Source organism: Pleurodeles waltl, chromosome 1_2 (assembly GCF_031143425.1).
Source record: "Pleurodeles waltl isolate 20211129_DDA chromosome 1_2, aPleWal1.hap1.20221129, whole genome shotgun sequence".
NCBI lineage: Eukaryota > Metazoa > Chordata > Amphibia > Caudata > Salamandridae > Pleurodeles > Pleurodeles waltl.
Window position 1 is genome coordinate 176812956 of NC_090437.1, and position 23684 is coordinate 176836639.

Here is a 23684-nt window from a genome sequence, read left to right on the forward strand (position 1 = left end):
GATTGACAGGAAATCTCCCTATCTTCTGGAGACACTCTTCTTTGCTGTCAACCTTTCATGCAAGAGCAAGCACAAAAGTAGTAACCACAGCCACCAACAAACATGAGAAGAAACTTAACATGTGTATTTGACTCTCTTAGCAGTCGCTTCTCCTGACAAAATAAAAAAAATAGATTAGTTCTACAATGGATTGCCAAACTCTTCCACGAATCCATTCTATAAACTCATAGCTCTTGAGACATCCATGTGACAAAACAATCAACCTATGATTCCTCAGCTCAACAAACAGATAATGGTGAACTCCAGTTCCAATCATTATGAACAAGCATATCTCCAGAAAACTAACAGTATTTAAGCATACAACAAAAAGGCATAAAGACTACACTATTTACACCGGATCTCTAAGGCCAAATGCCCTATCAAATCACTTCACAGAATCCTCAGGGAATTCCATAACACCCAATGTACAATTACAACAAATGCCAAGTCTCAACATTCTGAAACACCTTCACAGACCATCTTGTGGCTAAAGAAAAGACACTAGAAGGACAGCTCAAAAGCAAGGATCACCCAGCACAGTGAGACCAAGATTAAAAAAATACACCAGACATCAGACTCTGGCCTCCTTCGATCAATGCTCAGTCTCCCATTCATCTGTGCAAGTCTACCTGTCTCAGGTATTCATCCTCAAACCACTGTTCTGAACAAACCTTCAGAAATATTCTACTCTCAATGAGTACCACTGTTTTTCCTAGGAGCATTGTCAGTATTTCATTATCATCTAGCACATTCCTGTCAAACTTCGAAACATCATAACAATTGAAAAAACAGCATTCGCTCAAGTCAACATCTTCATGGACAAAAAGAACTAGTTTTCAGGCCAATAAGCAGGTTTTTACCCTGGAACAGACACCAGATCTGCTCTGATTTCCATTTGGAATGACCAGAAGACAAACACTGGGACGACTGGATTAGCCACACTTCCTGTCCCCCCCATTTGACATATTAGTCACCAATCCAACATACAGAGGCTAGAAGGCTTTGGAATCAAAGGAAAAAGCCTTGACTGGATCGCTTCCTTCCTCTCCAACCGATTCAGTATCATTCATTCAGACAGTTCCTGATCATCTCACCACTCTTCTTCAACCTCTACCTGAACTTGTTACCAGAGATCATCAAGTTTGTCTACCTAACGGATGAAAACTAAGCCAATGACACGGAGATCATCTCAAAGCTGGAAAAGCCAAGCGACCTAGATGTCTCAGGGCTAGACCGGCATCAACCAGTTGAGACAGAGGAATCACTTTATACTTAATCAGTCTTTAAGAAAGATCCTAACAATCTAAAATAATGGAATAACTATCTGCCCCAGGAACACATAATGCAATCAGGGCAATTCACACAAGTTTGACGCCTTATTGTGATCAAGGACTACTTTCTATCCTAGTCACACCGCCACCCCTGTCCACAAAAGAACTAAATCAGATGAAGTGCGTTCTACATCAGGTACCCTCTACAACAAATCTTCCCACTCAGTAGCACGAGGTTACCATCATCCTTGTCATGCCTACTCTTGAGTATGCAAAAAGACTGAAACCGGGAGCCCTGCTCTTTCTACACCAAAGAATGCAAAACAACTACTACGCCTTAAAGTATGAGATGACATCTCACATGTCCTCTGAACACTTCAGTGGCTTTTAAATGCCAGACGCCCTGCCTTAAAGACTCTCTATCACTCTTAGAGAGATCTAGATCTTGTAAAGCTGCAAAGATATTTAAAGAAGGGAATCGACCTTCTAGACTAGAGTTCCACATAGCCATCCATCAACCCAAGACTAAAAGCAAAGTGAAACCTCCTTCTCTATAACAGCAACTCACCCTTGTCAGTCTCATCTGGCAAAGACTGAAACATCCAAGACCATCTTCAAGAAGACAGTGAAAACCTGGATCTTCCCAAAATGATCACACAACCCGCAGATAGAAGCAATAACCATCTAGAAGTGGATGGAAGAACCAACCACAGGATCACAGCCATCTTAGCCGGAACAAATCACCACAACCACAAGTTTGGCTCTACTCCATGCATATGCAACACCACATGAGTAGCTCCAGCTGTTTTGGTGTTGTCCAAACAAAACACTCCCCACACAGACCAAACTGTATTTACACCTTCTCTCCGGCCACACATTAACACCCTTTAAGTACCTGCTGAATGTTTTCCTGCATAGGACTCTAACCTGCTGTACTCAATCAACATATTCTTGCTTTTGCCAGGAGTCAACAACCCTTAACTGTACTCATACGTTTTGGTATTTATTAATGCTCAAGATTAGGTGAATAACTTTCTCTACATAATCCATAGTTTGTTTAATTTGTGTACGAAGACCTAATGGGAAAACATCACAATAGTCTAGTCTTAGCATTTGACGGACAGTACTCTGTAAGAGAGGCAGAGGACATTACCTCTCCCAAACTGACAGACTACCATCTGTCAAATTGAGAAATGATTGCCAGCCCAGTGGTTTGCTCGGAACACTGAAAGAAACTGCAGTCACAGAAGTTCCTTTCAATGTACAAAAAGTCTGAAACATGACCACAAAAACATAATCAGATAACATGGCTGAACATCATGCACAACATTGAAATACTCCTCACATAGACCACATTAGAGACTAACATTCTGTTTTGCTTTCACCAATGACCGAGCTGACAAAACTCCCTGGAATGCACTTCTCAGTTCAAAGACATTTATTATTTCACCACGAGGTTCCTAAAAGATCAGCATGTTGAAAGCACACGTTTAAAAATAGTCACAGCAATGAAAGGAAAACATACCAAAATGATTATCCACTGCAATGTACACAGCAAATATAAGTATTTATATTATAATGCAAAGGAAATAATGAAGTAAAAATGCATCACTGTAGGGCCTGCCAAGTTCTTCATCTTTCTCATGCCAATAAGACGATGACCCCGTTCGACTGCGAAAGAGAAAGATCTCCACCCTCACGGGAAAGATATCAGACATCCGACGTCTAGAATCCTGATTGAGGTCACTCACCCTCTCACTGTTGCACTGGGTCTTTTTATATCTTAAAAAAACAAAAGGAGCTTTCTGGAAAATCCCCCTCATTTCGCAATTCAAACATGCTGGCTAGTTTAGGTCAGGGTTGACAGAAACAGGTTCGAACTGGACAGTTTCCCAACGTGTCTCTCCCAAGCCTAAGCCGTTCCCTGCTGTACCATAAACATCAGTCTAGTACATCCTTATCATGCTGACTAACTCCTCCATACAATGGACTAGCTCTTTGGTGATAATATGTCGTAGCTCTTCGGTGAGAAAGAGCACGAAAATAAGACAGAATGAACAGTTTACAATGTGGAAAATTACGAGCAGCTTTAACATAGCTACTGTCTAATGCTACGATAAATTCAATAGGCAGAATGAATCTAAGGCTAAACTGAATACAAAATGTAGTCTGTAACTGGTGAACACTGGACAGCTAGGCCAGGTGCAAAGTGGTGCAACACAAAGTCAGTGGTCAAAAACACATATTTCACTACACACTCTTACATCCAAGTACACCCCAGTCTTACGCTACTGATCTGCAAATGTGATTCTGAGCAACATTAGAGGTAAGAGAGCCAATGAAAATGCAACTATAAAACAGTACAAAGGAGAATCCTGTCTGAATTTCAGACACTTAGTCAACTGTGGAGACAACTGCATGAAGGGAGAACTTGTAATTCAACGTGAAAAGAAAACCATCTTTGTACGAACCTCCAGTTGAACTTAACGTCACTGGTTTGAAAACCATAATCTGCATGATCGTGAATATATTCTGCATGCACCGCAGTATTCCACATCACCTGTGTAAGAAACAACATAGAAAGTCAATTAAGAGAAATGTACAGCTTGAGTCTATGGTTGAGTAACTGTAACACAATCACACTCTAAAATCATTTCTATTTAAAAAAAGCTGTGCACAATGGATTACAGAGGTTGTTACTAAGAAAACAGCTCTGATACATAATGTATCACAACTGATAATTATTTGGTTGACATAAAGTAAATACATTTGCTTCTGCATGAAATGTCCATAGGGTAAATTCATTAAAAAAAAATATTTAAGTTTGTTTATCCTGATGTTTGTTGTAACTGCTTTGTTAGCACTATAGAAACCAAGCCATTCATCCTGGCATTTGTTTACACTTTGTCAGATGTTAGAACTGTTGGCCATTGCATGCACTGGTCTGAATCCAGGAATTTATGAGATCACTTAAACTATCTCATTAAAATAACAGATCATGATTATTGTGTACATTATAAGCACTACATAAACATACAGAAAAACGTGCTATCCCATATTCACATTTTGTGCAAGTAATTAACTAAAGAACTAAGGCCCTCATTACAACCATGGCGGTCGGAGCAGAAGTGGCGAAAATACTGCAAACAGGCCGGCGGTAAAAAAAATGAAATTACAAGCATGGCGGTAACTGCCATGCCAAACCGACACTTCTCCACTCGGACTGCCCGGTGGTAACGACCGCTGGGGTGAAGACTTCGGTCTCCAGCCCGGCGGCCGTGACTAGACCACCAGCGGTATCACGACCCTGCATACCGCCATGAATTTGTTCCCTGGCACTGATAGGGGTCTCCCCCACCCCTCCCGAGTCCTCTCCCCAAACCCACGACCCCGCTATCACCCAACAAAGGTGTCAGGGCCCCCCACCCCACCCACCCCAAAAACAGTGGCACACAACCCCACCCCTCTACATGCACACTCACACAACTACTACACATACACGCACACATGCACAGACATAAACACACACATTTCCCATACACACAACACACCACCCGCATGCATACATGCAATCACACACACCCTCTACACACTCACACCCCCATGCACACAACACCCCCCCTCCTCTAACGGATGATCACCTTACCTGGTCCGGTGATCCTCCGGGTGGGAACGGGATCCATGGGGGCTGCTCCGCCACCAGCTCTCTGTCACCAGAACACCGCCACACCGAATCCTGGGACGTGATTCGGTGGGCGGTGTTCTGATGACGTGGCGGTGGAGCAGCCTCCACTTCACCGCCGACCGCCAGTATGGCTGCTGGCGGCTCTCCATCAGGAAAAGTACAGAGGGCTGCCAGCAGTCATGATACGCTGTGCAGAAAACCGCCTGCACTGGCGGTCTTCAGCACGGCGGTACCTCGGCGGTCTTTGAAAAAGACCGCCGAGGTCCAAATGAGGGCCTAAATGTATTCAGAAAAAAACAAAATGTAAAGAAGTTATATTTTTGGAAGGTTCTATTTATCTAATATACGAGGACCGATTTCGGTTTGCACTTTTACTTTGTTTAGCAACTTCTACTTTGTGTACAGTTTATCTTTTCGGCATGCCAAAATACACAGTCTATATCTCCTGAATGAATGGAAATTAACGTGAAGCTAACTTGCCAACGTTCTCAACATTGCATCTGTCGCTGGGCGAGTTTGACAAGCTCAAACATGTTGTACGTGTATGTCTATGTGTATGTGTAACAGGACAAGATGGCAGAGGAATAACACAAAAAACAATGGGTGACAATTTATTCAAAAGTAGGGAAAACAAGAAGGGAAAACAAATTTGTGTAGGGAAACTATCAAAGCATGATAAAAGTCATGCTATGTACACTTCCTCTGAAAAGTCTTATGTATCCATTGCATTTAGATAACACCAACAAATGGCAGCTCCTGGTATGAGAACATAAAATCCTCTAGCCAGTACTAGCTACCCTCTTTTCACACAGGATGTGCTAAATAAGGATTTTAGTTCTGCTGTAAGGCTACCACAAGCAGGGAGTGTCTTGTGAAGAAGCAGATTTTACCTCCCTTGTTTCAGTTTGTCTGATCATATTTTCCTGACAAAGAAATGTGAAGTAAATGTGGATCTGCATCACAGAAATGTGCCCGATCCATCTGGAGCTGGGCACAGATGCTCCTCAGTCTCAAACGCTATCTATAGAGGTATATTCCCTCCCTTCAGAAGTTATGGACAACACTGCTGCAATGAGCAGCAGGGGATGGGTGTACTCACTCTCCTACCCATGGTGATCCAAATGGTAATGACCAATTTTTGGGGTATGGGTTCTTCTGAAATTTGAGTGTCAATGCTAGCTTATCCCTGTCATCTTGACCAGCAAATTCTATCTTTATCTTTCTGATACTCAAACTCAGATTCGCTCTCTAGTCTGACAGAACCTCTTCAACAGTTTGGTCCTTCTCATGATGCTTTTCTTCTGGCCTTGTCTAAATCTCATGTTTATGTATTGAATCCTTCTAGTCTACTTCCTGTGCTCCCTCTGCTCTGTTTAACCAACACCAAACTCAATCATTGGCCAAAAAATGGCAAAACTGTGCAGGTACGCAGGTTCCCCCTCTGCTTTGTTTGCAGGTTTCCAGGAAATACAGAAAGCCTCTACTGCACAGCTTAGGCTAGAGCTTTCATTTAAGTTAGTTTATCCTACTTGCCCTTGTATATCTGCCCAAAACATATCCATAACCGTTCAAAAGGGTTTCCTGGTTAGGTTGTGTTCTATTGTGATCTGCTATTTCCTACCCTATTAATGGAGCTGCCTTGGGGCATTTTCATCACATAGTATTTGGTTTTATTATTTTCCGTAGTGAAAATCTTCTTGGCTTGACATTTTCCTTCAATATCAAGACATTTTGGGTTCTATTTCTTTGACGGCACAGGCTGTGGGCACCAATGAGTAACAAAAAGGTTACAGTTTACAGCAATGTCCACAAAAAAGGTAAGGCAGCTTCTCCAGTCTGTTTGAGATGTAGGGGATACAGGGGGGATCTCATTCACACATTATGGACATGTCCAGCCATTCACTTATTCTGACAAAATGTTCTCCTGGAACTATGCACAATACTAGGGACACCAATACCTGAGGACCCTAAATACGTGCTTTTAGGCATACCTAATGACCTAGACCTCCCACGGATGAAACTAATATTATGTAACTTAGGCTTAGTAATAGCAAAAAGGGACCTGGCCAAACACTGGGGAGCCCCTGACACACCTATTATGGCAGAATGGAGAAAAGGAATGGACCTCTATATGTCAGCAGAAAGAGTGATGTATAGGAGCAGAGGGTGCCAGTGCAAGTTTCGCAAAGTAAGGGGGTTGTTGGATCGACCACAATGGCCTGGACCTGCAAGATGATACTGATGATGCACCTTTAGCCCAAAATCACTGATGTAGATAATTTGTTTTGCCATGCCCGCCAAATTGTTGATAAGCCAATGTTTTGTCATATAATCTCCTCATTCACTATTAGGGAATCACCGATTTGTATTTGCATTTTTGTTTGTAATGGTCATTCACTTGTGTCCTTTTTGTTATGAGCTACAAAACCTAATAAAAATGTTTTAAAAAAAAGATTTTGAAGCTGGTGACTTGAGATTAGACAAAGTGCACTCCAGTAGTCAAGATACAATCCCATGATAGCATGAAGGACAGTGAACCATGAATCTGTGAGAAGAAACAGTAACATCGATCTCAAAAGTTTTCAGAAGTAAATTTAGAGATTTGTGCTTAACAGTGCAAATTATGACCAAAATAAAACCAGCGCTGTAAACATTAAGAACAGGTATGCAGCAATTGCCCAATAAAGAGCCACCAGTCTTTACACCATATCACAGCGGAGGAGCCTCCAATTATTAACATCTCTGTCCTGTCAAAATTGAGTTTAAAAAACTGCTGTTCATCCAAGGGCCACTGAAGACTAACAAGCCCTAAAGCTGGATTGCGAAGTATGGGAATCTACATGTAGTGTCAGAATAATTTGTATGTTGTCCTCACATGACATGACCTCTAGATTATAAGATCAAATCAACTTTAAAAGCAGGGCGACAAAAATGATAAATAGGTTAAGTTGAAAGAGGAGCCACGCAGAACACAGAAAGTGGAATCATGAAATGCAGACTTAAAAAGAAGAGAGGATTACTGCCTGGGCCTGATCATGCAGAAAGGAACTTAGCCAGGAGAGAGCCTTCTCTCTGACGCCCACTTAAAGAAGACCAGTTAAAAGGATTGCTGGGGAGACAATGTGAAATGCCATACAAAGATTTATTAAGGTGAGGGCAGAAACACCCTCATCATCATGGATCATCCACAGCTTCTCCATCACTGCAAGGAACGCTAGCTCAGTATTAAGGTGGGCACACCTGTGCCCCTCCTACCATGCTACTGGCATCAATGAAGGATGACAGTTGTCTGCACAACTTTCAGCCACTTTTGTCACAAACATCAAAAAGGAAATAGGTAGAGAGTTGTTCAGGTCTGTAGAATTAGTGTCCCCTTTCTTGCACACCAGGAGGATCACAATAGCTTGCCTCCAGCAGAATGTGACAGTGACCTTAGAAAAAAAGGTGGTACTAAGAGACGCAAATATAAGCACAATATTGTTGATGAATATTAAGAATATATTGGTCAGACAAGGACCTACAGGAGAGCCAAAAACTGAGGGCTTAGTCGAGGCTGCTTTGTCCATCTCACTGATGTGTACACATTCATAAAGGGGTTAAAAAGCCCACTGGACATGACTCAATTGACTGAATAATGGCTGAGTGAGGACTTGGCGGAGACAAATCATAATTGTTAGAGTTGATCTTTGCATTTTTGAGAGAAAATGAGACGAGACTCAGACAGAAATAATATATCCCCAATGGCTTTTACCGGTGCTGCTATGTTTGCTGGCAATCCCACAAGTTTTTCAAGCCCAAACAATGATAGTTTCAGATGCACAGAACCAGGAGAGTGATTTTCCAGGATGGTCCCACCAGCTTTTGCTGACTGTTAGTGGGGTCTGGGAGTAGAGTGCTTCTTCTCTGTTTCTAGCCTCTAACTCACCTAGCAATTGGTAGTGGAATAGGCCTTATCATTGTTGTCTAGCTTACATACAAGTTAGACTAAAAGAAAATACACTGCTAACTGCAAAATACTGTCAAAGCCTACATCCCAACAGAACTCTAAGAATCTTTGACCAAGACCTTTGCACAGCAACACAAGATGATGATGGACGGAGTGCTGAAACTATTCAAACACTCACCCCCAGTCACAGGTCTGGGATGAATCTATCATTCTTTTGCTCACCATGCCATACCTGTTTGAACCCAGCCATATGGCATATCTGTCTTGACCCTGCTACCCATGAGAGCAGTCCAGCCCAAACTGCCAGGCCAGATTTTCTATAGACCGGAAACAAGCATTGTGGGAACAGTGTTGGGGTATCATCCCTCATCAGCCAGGCTAGCTTCAATCCAGTGGCACAGTGAGCAAGGGACCCACGTCTGGGAATACCCTTACCACTTCCTGTGACATTAGCAACACAAAAAGATAGTGGATGGAGTGGTGAGACTTTTCTAACACTCAGTCACAGATCTGGGTTGAATCCATCATTCTTTTGCTCACGATGCCACCCCTGTTTGGACCCAATGATATGCAAATAATTCTTGACCCTGCTCCCCATGGGAACAGTCCAGCCCAACCTGCCAGGCCAGGTCTTCCCACATCAGGAAATATGAATTTGTTACAGGTATATTCTGGTTCTCGTTTACTCAAATCAGATGAACTTATTATGAACACAATTATATCTCCTGAAGAACCATAAAAGGTTTAAAATGCATAGAACAAATGATAAAAAAATATTTACGATTTTGAGTTGAAAAGGGACAACTTTTCAGAGAGAAAATAATGCGGCACAACTGAAAGACTGAAGAATGTTACAGTGATGTAACTATTGCAGAATAAACTTATGTATGGAACAAAATAGTTTAGAAGCTAATATGGCAGTGGCGGCTCCTCCGCTATCGTGGAGGAGCACAGACCCCCTGCCAGCAGAAGCAATGTTTATTATTGTTTCATTGGGCCATGGGGCGTGACAGGGACGGAGGGGGAGTGCGCAGCACTCCCCTCAGTGTGCATGTATATCTGGCCAGCTGTCTCGGGCCGGCCAAACACACATGCGTACTGGACTTCCTCTAACCCGGCACTGTGTTGCCAGGTTGGAGACAGCAGGCAGATGCTCCCAGTATGCCTCGGAGCGCCAAGCCAGGGCGCTCCCGGCAATCTTAACGCTGCTTTCATGCTACCAGCAGCATGAAAGCAGCATTAGGATTGGCTGCAGGGCAGGCTGGAAGCCTACGCCTGAAAGTGGAGCTAGAGGAGCAGTGCAGCGCAGTAAGGTACTTTTTTTTTTAATTAAAAAATGTAATGTTGTGCTTTGTGTCCCCCCTCCACCTCACCCGCAGCTCGCCACGCCCTGCCCCTTTACCGCAGGGTGAGCCACAACTGTAATATGGTTGGCTTTAAATGAAAATGTGGGGCATTTTCTGTGCAGGATGGCATTCAACTTTAGTTCACCGTTTCAATTCCAGGGCAGTCTGGTGTGTAACCTGTTTTACCATACACTAATTAGCTTTTCCGGATTACATTCACCAGCATCCAGACAGATTTTATCCAAAGTCAACTGCCTTCGGCAATAACAGTCAACATTCCAGTGAGTGAACTGTGATTTTTGCAATGGTTGTTGCTAGGTCGAGTAGGGTTGCAACTGATTGCCACTGACACGTAAATGCTCTTCTACTTCATTTACATTTGAAGTCATAAATCTAGGAAGGGATCATAATATCATCATAATCATAATGCTTGTACATGAACTAAAATGTACAATACAAAAGACAACAAACAAAGCAAAGCACCAAAATAGCAGTTCAATTTATGGAAGTTTTACATCTAAAAAACTAGATTAATAATTAGCAACACTCCAAGTTCGAAAATTAAAATAGTTAAACCAACCTTAGACATATTTTGAAACATCTCTCTCTCCCTGCAGCCAAGCACTAAATAGATGCAGTGTGACTATGTTGCCTGCAGAATATGGGAAATGCATTGCATTCCTTGCAAAACTCTAGCCCCTTTCCAGAGAAGAGGTTCAAGCTGGACTTTCTCGAACTTGCTGCCGTTTGGCAAAGACAGAACAAAAGTTCACACCACAGGAGAACCACACACCTTAGCCCTCTTCAAATGTTGAGGCCAACGCTCAAAGACCCTCAACATTGACATGCTTTGAGTCCGTGGTGAGGCACTGCACCAGACTGGTGTTGGTACAGCCCAATTTTATGGCAAGAACGGAGGCTCATATTATGCTTCTCTTACTTGCTTTAATTTCAACAGCAGCAGTCAAGAAACTACAACTCCCAACAGGCTTGGAACCCCAAAGCCAATGGGAGCAAAGAACGAAATAACAAATGAGCCAATCACAATCCTGACAGGTAACATATGTCACACTTGACTGCGACCAGTCCTCTTTCTTGCTGCTCGCAGTCAAGATAAGTCACGTTATATTTTCTCTTTTACTTGTTTGTACTTATGCTTGTTTATACCTAATATTTGATGATATATTGATAGCTTTAGTGTTATGCGCGTTTATTAACTGCATTTTAAGGGTTTTGCTTATTGTGCGCGCCGCGCGAGGCGTTTTTTCCGGTCTTAGAACCGGTTCGGCACGACGTGCTTCTGCCTCCAACGTTCTATCGGACGCGCCCTTCATTCGAAGAGCGTCCGCTCCTCAGCGCGTTTCTGTTTCCTTGTGCTTACCGCTACAGAGTAAATCTCCTTTCGTTTCGAGGTCCTGGCTTGTTCCTTTCGGTGCCGGACCTCGCGTTTTCAACGAGGATATTCCCGGCTGGTTTTTCTTTCGGGTTCTCACTTGACCACGCCTTTTGGGCGTGTCTTTTCTCTCTTCTCCGGCTGGGCTCAGCTTTAACCCTTGCTATCCCAGTTTTTTTCCACAGATATGGAAGGGCAATCTCCTTTTGCAGATTTTTCCACCAGTAAAGATGTGGGAGCCTTTATTAACGAGGCTGTGTCAGCCTCCATGACTAAAATGTCGAAGAACTTGGAAAGTTCAATGCAGAATATGGTTTTCCAATCCTTTTTGGCCCAGTCTGCGGGGGATAGCAGACAAAGAAAAAATAAGGATGTGGTAAAACAAAATGATGGCGCTTTGGTTGGTGAAGTCTCTTCACCCCTGACTGAGGATGATATGCCTCCCAGGCCTCCTTTGAAGGAGGGGAATATTGTTAACGCTTCTGGAAAGCGTAAATTTAAAGTAAAGAATACGGTTACAGCGCCAAAACAAGTGGTAATCATATTGATGAGGATGATGAGGATTCTGACGCATGGGGCTCGCTCTCACAGGCTTCCCCCCATAAAAAGCCTAAACTTGAGTCTTCTACCCCTTTTTCTGCAAAACTCATTCTTGACTCTGACGGTAACCCCATGTTCGATCCCTCTTACCTCCACCATCCTAACTCTACTGAGTGGTCCCCTGCGCGTCACGTGGGACAATACATCGCGTCCAGGTTACGGCTTCCCCTGGATAAGCAGACGAGAGTCAAGTTAAGATCTGAATGCCTCAGACCATCTCTCTCCTCAAATATCACTACCACTCCAGTGATTGACGAATCACTTTTGACGTTCTTTTCAAAATTTGGCAAGGATCCCCGTAAAGGGGTGGATAAAGCCTGGTCGAATTGCCAGGATAAACTTTTGGATTTGGTAGGGCCCCTGGCCCGTATTTTGGATCTGGCAGAATCAGCTAAATCAGACAATGCGGATATTGACCCTTCAGAGCTCTCCCTCTGGACGCAAAGAGCTTTCTGTTTGTTGGGTAACGTGAATGCAGCCATTACGCATGAAAGAAGAAAAGGGTTACTTCTTAAGTTAGATCCCAAACTCTCTAACTTGGCGTCCATGGACCCTGGAGCCACAGCTGATGGTTGTCTCTTCGGAAAATCTTTTATCAAAGATTTAGGAAAGTTCGTGGCAACTTTTTCCCTTTATTGATAAAGCCCAGCAAAATATCAAAAAAGTTTTCAATCAACGGGTTTTCACCAGGGCCGGTACAGGCAGGAGCCGCTCTACCGGCCGTTTCGCTCATCCGCAAGGATTCAGAGGCTCCTCATTTGCGTACTCCAATTACGGATACCAATCATACAAGCCCCAGTTTTACCCTCAGAGGGGCCGAGGCTACAGAGGCCGTGGACAACGAGGATTCAGATCCACCAAAAACCAAGGTAAGCCTTTCCTCTGGTCCTCCTCCAGTTGGAGGCAGACTCAGTTTTTTCCTTCAAAAGTGGCACTCTTTAACTTCCGACCCTTGTGTTTTGAATACTATTCAGGGATACCAAATAGAATTCTACGCGCAGCCTCTCCAAGTTTATTTCCCTCCTCCGCCAGTTTTTTCGGCGGAAATGTCTCTTCTGATTTCAGAAGAAGTAAAGTTGCTCCTTTCCAAAAACGCTGTCCAAATCTCAACTCCAGATCCTTCAGGATTCCTCAGTTCGTTATTCCTAGTCCAAAAGAAAAAAAAAAATTCAGACCACTCATAAATCTCAAGTATTTCAACCAGTTTGTGGTCTACCGACATTTCAAAATGGAGACAATTCTTCACTTAAGGGATATTCTTCTCCCGTCCGACTTCATGGTTCGGTTAGATCTGCAAGATGCATACCTCTCGGTTCCTATTCATAGAGATCACCGCAAATACCTTCAGTTTCAGTGGCTCGGGTTGACGTACCAGTTTTCTTCCCTGCCATTCGGTCTCTCGTCAGCACCCTGGTGCTTCACGAAGCTGATGAAACCAGTGACGACTCATCTCAGATCTTTGGGCATCAGAATGCTAATTTATCTCGACGATATTCTTATTCTACATCAGAATCGCGACACGCTTCTTTCTCACCTAGAGATAACTTGTTCTCTGTTATCCCAACTAGGTTTTCTAGTGAATGTAGAGAAGTCAAGTCTGACTCCTTCCCAAAGAATTCAATTTTTGGGTTTCGAAATAGATTCCGCTTCCTCTACCCTCCATCTTCCTCTTCAAAAAGTAAACGCCATCAAGTCAGAGATTCGGAGAACTCTTCGGAAATCCCAGATTTCTCTAAGATCTCTAGCCAGGATAGTAGGCCTCTTATCCTCTTCAATTCAGGCCATATTTCCCGGCCCTTTACATTATCGGGCCCTCCAAAGACTGAAAATCCGTCAACTCAGAAAAGGCCTAGCTTATTCGGACATGGTCTTTATGGATCAGGAATCCCGCCTCGAACTCCAATGGTGGACAGACCATTTAGATGCCTGGAATGGCAGAACTATCTTTCCATCAGCCCCAGATCTTGTGTTAGAATCCGATGCAAGCCTGACGGGCTGGGGCGCCCGCTGTGGACCAATCTCGACTGGCGGTACATGGTCATTACGGGAGTCCAGATTGCACATCAATTATTTAGAGATGCTTGCAGGTTCCTTTGCAATAAAGAGTCTGGCAAAAGGCAGGGTTAAGTGTACCATCCTCCTCCATATGGACAATGTTTCGGCTGTCCGATACATAAACCATCTGGGAGGAACCAGATCGAAGCCGTTGGCGGACTTGGCAAAAAGCCTGTGGGAATATTGTTTAAACAACCAGATTTCGCTCAGGGCGGAATATCTTCCCGGTTCCCTCAACCAGACAGCGGATTGGCATTCCCGCTTCCTCAGGGATTACAGCGATTGGAAGCTTCATCCCTCAATTTTTCAATCCATCCTCCACAAGTGGGGTCCCTTCCATATAGACCTGTTTGCCTCCCGCTTAAACGCCCAACTTCCTCTTTTCTTCAGTTGGCGCCCGGATCCTTCGGCGTTGGCTTCAGATGCATTTCTTCAGGATTGGTCCCACTCGACCAATTTCGCCTTTCCTCCTTTCATTATGATTACCAGAGTCCTGGCCCAGGTCAGGCGCCAAAGAGCGACGCTGGTCCTTGTGGCCCCCTTTTGGCAATCCCAGATTTGGTTCCCCCCTCTTCTGGAATTGGCAATAGATTGTCCCTCTCTACTTCCCTCTTTTCCTTCCCTTCTGTTGGATCCCTTAGGGAATCCTCATCCCTTGGTGCTCAACAATATGCTCACTCTATCGGTTTGGAAGGTATCAGGCATTCCTCATCTACCATTCCAATTTCGGAAGAAGCTTCTGACCTCATCAACAAGGCATGGGCCCCCGGTACCAGGAAAGCATATTCTTCCGCATGGTCCCTTTGGTCTAGCTGGTGTTTGGGAAGGGACCTCAATCCCTTTTCAGCAGATATAAATTATGTAATTAATTTCCTGGCGGCTCAAGCTAGCGCAGGTAAGTCCTATAGAACAATTAATCTGTATAGGTCTGCTATTTCCATGCATCACGAATACGTCAACAACAAACCGGTAGGGGAACACCCCCTACTCTGTCGCCTGTTGAAGGGAGTAAGATTTTCTGTTCCTCCATTACCTAAATATTCCAAGTTATGGGATGTCAATTTGGTTTTGAATTTGTTCCTTTCTTGGCAGGACAATGCTGATTTGTCGTTAAAAATGCTTTCAGCGAAACTATGTTGCTTTGCTTGGTCTCTATTAAGCGTTTATCTGATGTTAGAGCACTCGATGTTACTTCTCGGCAGTTTGCCCCCACAGGGGTACTATTTTCCATTAATAAACGCACCAAAAACCAATTTATGTACAGTCTTTTATCCATATTTTCCAGACCAACCTAAGCTCTGTGTGGGGCAATGTCTCAAATGTTATGAGGAACGGACAGCCGATCTTAGAAAGCCCTCAGTTTCCCAACTTCTAATCTCTTTCCAGAAACCTCATAACCCAGTGTCCGCGGCAACTCTGGCCAGATGGGTTTGTTGGGTTATGTCCCTGGCGGGTATAGATACCTCCTTCTTTGGGGCTCACTCAGTCAGGGGTGCTATGGCTTCCAAGGCCTTTTGGGTTGGATCCAGGTTGGAGGACATTCTGAGATCGGCTGACTGGTCCAATGATAATGTATTTATGACCTTTTATTGTAAACCAGTACATACAGCTACCTCAATAGTGATTAATATGCTTTAAAATAGCATAATATGAGCCTCCGTTCTTGCCATAAAATGTAGATTTTCCTAGTACATTATGACGGAAAGTCTTAATTTTATTAAAGATACGGAGGCGAGTAGTATCCCGCCTCAACAAGGAGATATTTCTGATTTGTCTTGTTTCTTCCCTCCCTTGCAGCTACTTCCACTCCAGCTCAAGCCTCTACTTGATCAACGGAAGAATTTGCCGCATGCCGTCATTTCGTCAGAAGGTCCAGTTTCTTTCCGAAGCTTTCCTTCCTCTTCTCCCCGGATTCCGGCTTCTTTACGGTTCTGCATCGCATTGATCCAAGACTTTTGTTCTCTGACTTTAGCAATTGCTATAATTTTTGCCATTTTCCCTCTGTTCTCTCGTAACTACTAGCTTTCTCGCATCAAGAAAGAGGGCTGGTCGCAGTCAAGTGTGACATATGTTACCTGTCAGGATTGTGATTAGCTCATTTGTTATTTCGTTCTTTGCTCCCATTGGCTTTGGGGTTCCAAGCCTGTTGGGAGTTGTAGTTTCTTGACTGCTGCTGTTGAAATTAAAGCAAGTAAGAGAAGCATAATACTCGCCTCCGTATCTTTAATAAAATTAAGACTTTCCGTCATAATGTACTAGGAAAATCTACATTGTTGCTGTGCTGGCCCAGGCAATAAGTCAAGTGTGAGCCAGGCCCAGGTCGAGTAAAGGTGACTGGTTACCCCTGGAAGAACAGCTCTCCTAGCCTGGCATCAGGCTGTTTTATAGAACGTCCGGGGCTCACTGCCACAAACACACTTAACAGTAACACACAGGAGGAGGACTGCCTCAGAACCCCGTCTCCTCTTACATGGCATCCATCCCATCCAGGCAGCGTGCTCGGACTAGGTAGTGTGGCGCCTTAGGAAATTCTGACAATTTCTTCCTGCTGCCGGCCAGACATGGTGGCGCCACAGTGCCCTAGCAATGAAGTGGATGATCACAGCACTTATTCTAGTAATGCATGGGCAGGTGGCTGCAGCCTACACAGAGGATATGTGTGGCCAGACAGCAGGTTTCGGGGTATGTCCCTAGCTCCCCCCAATTCCAGATTGTAGCCAGACAGAGAGACCTCTGGCATGACCATGTGTCATGTGGGATTTACTGGGTTCCTAGTGGAGAAGGCCTGGTAGACATAAGCTTAAAAGCAGTAGCCATTGACAACCGCACTAATCAAAGAGCAGCTTGCTTGAGAGCTGTTGGTGAGTCTACCTCACTGGCTTCCACAAACATCTCAGAGCACAAGCAAACCCAGGCCATGGTGGACACAGTCACCACACTTACACTGTGGGTAGCTGAGTGGCTTGCCTTTGTCATCTCGCTGGAAGTTCAGGCATTTCTAAGCAGCGTTTACACACATCAGGCCAGTATACAACAGGTCATCCTAACACTGGAAAGTTAACACTGTATAGGTGGGGTACTGCTGGGAGATGATCTCAAAGGGCAGTTTGCTCTTGGGGCAGGGATTACCATGGCAAGGTCATTAGATTGACACGCTTACACAGAGAGGGAAACACTGACTAATCCTTTTGGGAACTAAGGCTGGAGAAGAAGGAAAGGGGACAAAAATGTAGGGTGAGTGGTAGGTGGAGAGAGAAAGGAAAGTATATTTGTTCAGGGCATCTTCTGGTTCGGACAGTGTAGTCAACATCAATCTTGTGTGTACATTTTGTACCTTGTATTTCTTTACTTCCATTTTGTACTCCAATTGTTGTAACTTGGTATGATTAATGAACACTTGTGGAGCCTAACCTAAAGGTGGCTGTCACATTTCTCTGGCAAACATATCGGCCATTTGTTCATAATCTGAGCTTCTGGAACGGCCAGATGCTTGTGGGTAAAATTCTAACACTGCAATTCTATGTTTAATGCTTTAATATTTATTCATTTATAGTGTGGACACCTCTAAACAACTTTTCAAGTAATTTCTTGGTGTATTATGTGTTTTGCTTTTTAAAGGGAAAATGGTGACTTTACAGATTATTTTCATTATTTCTACTCTTATTGACCTGAAAATAACGTCCAACCCCTAACATTTCATAATATTACTAGCTTGTTTATGCTGAGAAGGCTATGATGCAGACAAATTCAGCGAACTGTTTGCCAATAAAAAAATAAAACTACAAGTCCTAGAATGTAATGTGCCTATGGCTAAACAAAACACTAGTACTAAGTGATGAAGTTACACGTGCTCAGCGATTTACTAACACACACAATCATGCAATGCCTGCAAGGACTTTAAGCACAATGGGTAAGTTACTGTTCACACTGCTGAGTTCTGAATGTACTGTAGTTTTTAATTTTCTGCTTGTGCCATACTAAATGCTCTTCTTATGTCTCTGCCTTTGAGCAATGCAGGGAGCTGAGGAGAGGACAGTCGGAACCATGCACGGGATTCACAAAATACCTGACTTGTGCTTTTTCATATTCTTACTACCCTGTGCTTTTCCACTCTTTTTACGTCTCCTACAATCTTCCTTTGCTGACACTGTACATTGAAATGTTATTTAAAATTGATGGAAGTGCATTCTTGCTTATGCTACAAATGAGTATGTTCCTATCATGTCTCCTATAAGTAAGTTTAAAAGCATAATTATTTATGAAAGCGTAACTTCAAGTGTATGTGGTTTTTGATTTTTTTTTTTTTTAGATGTTTGACCTCCAACTCGAGGTGCAGGGGACCTTGCAAAAATACACCAAATCATACTAGTCGCTGTGGACGGCAAAGCAGAATGGACGTCTTACCAGATGGGCAGCACGTCGTAAAATTTGATGTTTTGTTTTTCCAGTTGGACGGTGTACCATGGGGACAGACCCAGGAGTACTAGTGAGTGGATACTATTAATTAATTTCGGGTCAGCACCTGAGGACCAAACGGGTATTGCTGGATCGTAAAAACAGATCAGTGTGTGAATTGCAAAAAGTGCAACTTCTAACAAGTGACAGGTATTTTCAGATCACAGTGTGCATGAACTGAACGTTGATGAAATGCAGAACCCACTGCACCAAGGCTGGGGACACGGAGCCCTTGGGATGAATGTTGGGTGATTGCGGTGCTCAGAGTGGATGTCCAACCTGGCATATCAAATGGCTGCCTTTGCTGGCAGTACAGTCTGTTTGCCCAGGTTGCGCACTAATAGGAGTCTAGGGGCTTGGGGGGTTGGTTGGGGAATGTTTGGAAAATGAGAATGTACATGAATGATGCATTTCAAGTATTCTGTGTACTACTGCAAAAACCAATAAAGACTATACTTAACCAAAAAGTGGCATATTTTCAGTGTCTAAAATGGAGGGGGCTTAGGGACAAAAGAAGCTCCGGCTGAGAAGTACAAGTCCCTAACTATAAGGAGACAGCAGGAGAGAGGAAATCTAGGCCACAGTACTATCAAAGCAAATTTGACCTGGTCTGGATGTAAAAGGGACAATACAGTTAAATCTGATTATATCCATTAAAGTTTAATGACAATTAAAAGCATTGCCATGTTATTGCATGTCATTCATTGTATTATTACTATGCTACCACCAAAGGTTCTCATCAGTTGTAAGTTGATTTATATGCTTTTTGGGTGAATGCACAACAACAAAGAGCTGTTTTTACTAGTTTTCGTCTCCCACAATATTTAGGAAGAGATGTGTCAAATTTTATGGCAAAACTGGAGGCTCCTATTATGCATTTCTTTTCTTACTTCTAATGAATAGCAGCAGTCAAGAAACAGACTACAGTTCCCGTAAGGCAAAGTAAAAAGAGCCAATGGGAACAAAAACGTGTACACAATACAGGGTATTATGACATCGCTTGACTGCGAACAGCCCTCTTTTCTTGCTGCTCGCAGTCAAGTTAAGTACCTAAAAAAAATTCTCTAATTATTATATTGTGTATTTTATTCATAATTGCTTATACAATTCTTTGTTATTGTTTTATCTGCCTTCACGCTACTGCGTGTTTTCTTTCCCCATGTTTTACTAGCCGGCAAGTTGCTGCACGCTCTTCCCGAGCGCTGTCCCTCGCGCTCGTTAGAATTCCTTCTAACATCTCCTCAGACGCCGCGCGCTAATGCTTCACCACGTCTGAGGAAACGCAGTTATCTCGTTCGGCGATCCTTCTTTGGAAGTTATTTTTAGCACCTGTCTCCATTTATTATTCCACTTTGTGCTTCGGTCGATGGTCTCTTTCTATGACCTGGTTCCGAGCAAGCGCCGGAGTGCTATTTCACTCAGTTTTTTTACTTTCCTTACCTGCATACGCCTCCGGCAGCAGACTCCTCTGCCGGACACAACTGTTATTGTTCACGCCCATAGGCGGAGTTTCTCTCTCTTCCCCTCCGGTTTCATTTAACCCCTGGTTTACCGTTTTCATAATGGAGAGGGATAACTCTCTTCCCAGGCGAGATAGATCAGATGACATCAACGATATCAGGCTGGAACTTAATTCCTTCATAAAATCTTCAGTGCAGCAGACTGTTTCCACTTCCATACAAGAACTGTCAAAAAATTTGAAGTCTTCTTTTGCTAATATCATTTCTAAGACTCTGACGGCCCAGGCTGCTGGGGATTGCAGTCAGCGCCTTTCTCCTACTAAACATAAAAAAATCACAAAAAATGGCGCTAAAGGTAAGTGAGGTTTCCTCACACATGGCAGAGGACGCGTTCCTCACAAGGCTCCCTCCAAAGAGTATAACAATTTGGAAAATATACAATCATCCTTAAAACACAAATACAAGTTAAAAAATATTGTTCCCCTATAATCATTTCTTACATCCCAGATACGGATGACGATATGCCTGATTTGGATTCAGATATCAACATATCTGACAAGGATGACACTAGCTCATTATCGCCTCCTCCTTCAAAAAAATCCAAGTTATCCTCTCTTGATAATTCCAAATCAATTCCTCTTTTGGATCCCGAGGGGTTTTCAATGTTTGACCCTTCCCACATTCTTCACCCCAATTCCACTGAGTGGGTCCCTACGGACTACGTACCTGAATATGTTTCAGCCAGGATAAATTGTCCTCTGGATAAACAAACTAGAGCCAAGCTCAAGTCCGAATGCCCTCGTCCTTCCCTCCCTCATAAATCTTCTATCACTCCAACGATTGACCAGCCTCTTCTAACATTTTTTACCAAACTTGGTAAGGATCTGCGCAAGGGAGTGGACAAGGCGTGGTCAGGTTGCCAAGATAAGTTATTGGATATCCTTGGTCCTCTCACGCGCATTTCTGATATTGCTGAGGTGGCCAGACTGGATGGTACCTTCATTGATCCAGAAGAGATTACCTTATGGGTCCAGTGCACTTTCTGCCTCCTAGGGAATGCCAATTCTGCGCTTACACACGAAAGGAGAAAGGAACTTTTACAAAACTTTGATTCCAAATTGGTCAACTTGGCGACTATACATCCACATATAAAAACTGAAGGCTTATTATTTGGGGAATCCTTCATTAAGGATCTGGGTAAATATGTGGCAACTTTTACATCTCTGGACAAGGCACATCTGTCTTTAACGAAGATGTTTAATCAACGTGTTTTTGGCAGGGCTGGCAGAGGAAGGAACTGCTTTGCCGGCCGCGCATATCTCAATCAACGTTCCAGAGGCTTTAATAATACGTCCTACCAAGATTACAGGCCGCAATTTTACCCTCAGAGAGGCAGAGGCTTCCGTTCCAGAGGTTACATGGGTTCCAGACCCTCCAATCAATCAGGTAAGCCTTCCTTTTGGTCATATCCCTTTCGGAGATTATCGAACTTTTTTCAACCCCGGTTCAACCTCTGCTACCTCCTCTTCCACAGTTTTCTACAGAAATGTCAGATCTTATTTCCTCAGAAGTAAATTCCCTCATTCTGAAAAAGGCCATCTCTCTTACCAAACCCGATCCGTCAGGTTTTATCAGCTCCATTTTCTTAGTTCAAAAGAAAACCAAGAAGATGCGTCCTGTCATAAATCTCAAGTACTTCAATCATTTTGTAGTCTACCAACACTTCAAAATGGAAACCATCCTCCACCTCAGAGATACGCTCCTCCAACACGATTGGATGGTTTGTTTGGACCTTTTTGATGTGTATTTAGTCGTTCCAATTCACCCAGATTTCAGAAAGTTTCTTCAATTTCAGTGGCTAGACCAACTCTTTCACTTTACCTCTCTACCCTTCGGTCTATCATCTGCCCCTTGGTGCTTCACCAAGCTCATGAAACCTGTAGTAGCTTTTCTCAGAGCTCAAGGTGTGAGACTCATCATTTATCTGGACGACATTCTCATAATGAGCCAGTCTCCTCAGTCTCTCTTGTCCCACCTAGCTCTTACATGTTCCCTTCTCTCAGACCTAGGGTTTATCATCAACAGAGAAAAGTATTTTCTCACTCCGACCCAAGTTATAGAATTCTTAGGCTTCCAAAGAAACTTTGTCTCAGCCATCCTTCTCCTTCCTTCCGCAAAAATCAAATCCATAAAATCAGAGATTCTGCAGATTTTACGCAGCTCTCTAATCTCTTTAAGATCGCTGGCTCGAATAGTAAGTCTTCTTTCCTCCTCTATCCAAGCGATATTTCCAGGCCCCCTTCATTACCGGGCTCTCCAGAGACTAAAAATTTGTCACCTAAGAAAATGTCTATCTTATTCAGACACTATCCCTCTAGATCACGATTCCCGCATAGAACTCCAATGGTGGATAGACCATTTAGACTCATGGAACAGAAGAACTATCTTTGCATCAGCCCCAGATCTAGTATTAGAATCAGATGCAAGCCGTTCAGGCTGGGGAGCCCAATGTGGGCCAATCTCGACTGGAGGTTCATAGTCTTTAGAGGAGTCCAAATTGCATATCAACTGTTTAGAGATGCTTGCCGGCTCCTTTGCAATCAGAAGTCTTGCAAAAAAACAAAGTCTGTTGTGCTATTCTCCTCAGAATAGACAATATTTCGGCAGTAAGATATATAAATCGCCTCGGAGGCATGAAATCCAATCCCTTGGCGGAACTAGCGAAGAGCTTTTGGGAATTTTGCCTTTCAAACCATCTTTCGGTTCATGCAGAGTACCTTCCAGGAACTCTCAATTCGGTAGCGGACTGGCATTCACTGCATCTTCAAGACTCGAGCGATTGGAAACTCCATCCCTCAATCTTTCAAAAAATTCAGAACAAATGGAGCCCTCTACTTATCGATCTGTTTGCCTCCCGTCTCAACACCCAACCCCCTCAATTCTTCAGCTGGCGTCCGGATCCGTTAGCATCAGCGTCCGATGCCTTCTTTCAGGATTGGTCAGGTTCCCTGAACTATGCCTTCCCTCCTTTTCTCATGACCAGCAGAATGCTCGCTCAGCTCAGACGACAACAAGCCTCTTTGATACTTATAGCTCCATTTTGGAAATCCCAAATTTGGTTTCCAACTCTTTTGGAACGGTCAATAGATTTTCCTTTCCTTCTTCCTTCTTTTCCGAATCTTTTGTTGGATCCAATGCATCGTCCTCATCCTCTCATTTTGGGCATTCTTCTCACCCTTTCAGTGTGGAAAATCTCAGGTACTCCCAATCTTGCCCTTTCATTTTGGCGGACGCTTCCCAATACTTATCGCAATCCAGGGCTCCTGGCACCAAGGAAGCGTACAAATCAGCATGGTCTTTATGGCACAGCTGGTGTCTGGGAAAACACATTGATTCCTCTTTAGCAGATGTGATTTTTATTGCAAATTTTTTAG

General features: G+C 43.5%; 1 protein-coding gene across 1 annotated transcript in view; it reads right to left on the reverse strand.

The window, feature by feature from the left end:
- The window catches only part of GSR (glutathione-disulfide reductase), a 175813-nt gene that overhangs the window by 128682 nt on the left and 23447 nt on the right, over positions 1-23684 (reverse strand). The window contains exon 3 of the mRNA XM_069237415.1: positions 3782-3870. Within this exon, the coding sequence (XP_069093516.1) occupies positions 3782-3870 (89 nt within the window). The remainder of the gene's footprint in view (positions 1-3781; positions 3871-23684) is intronic.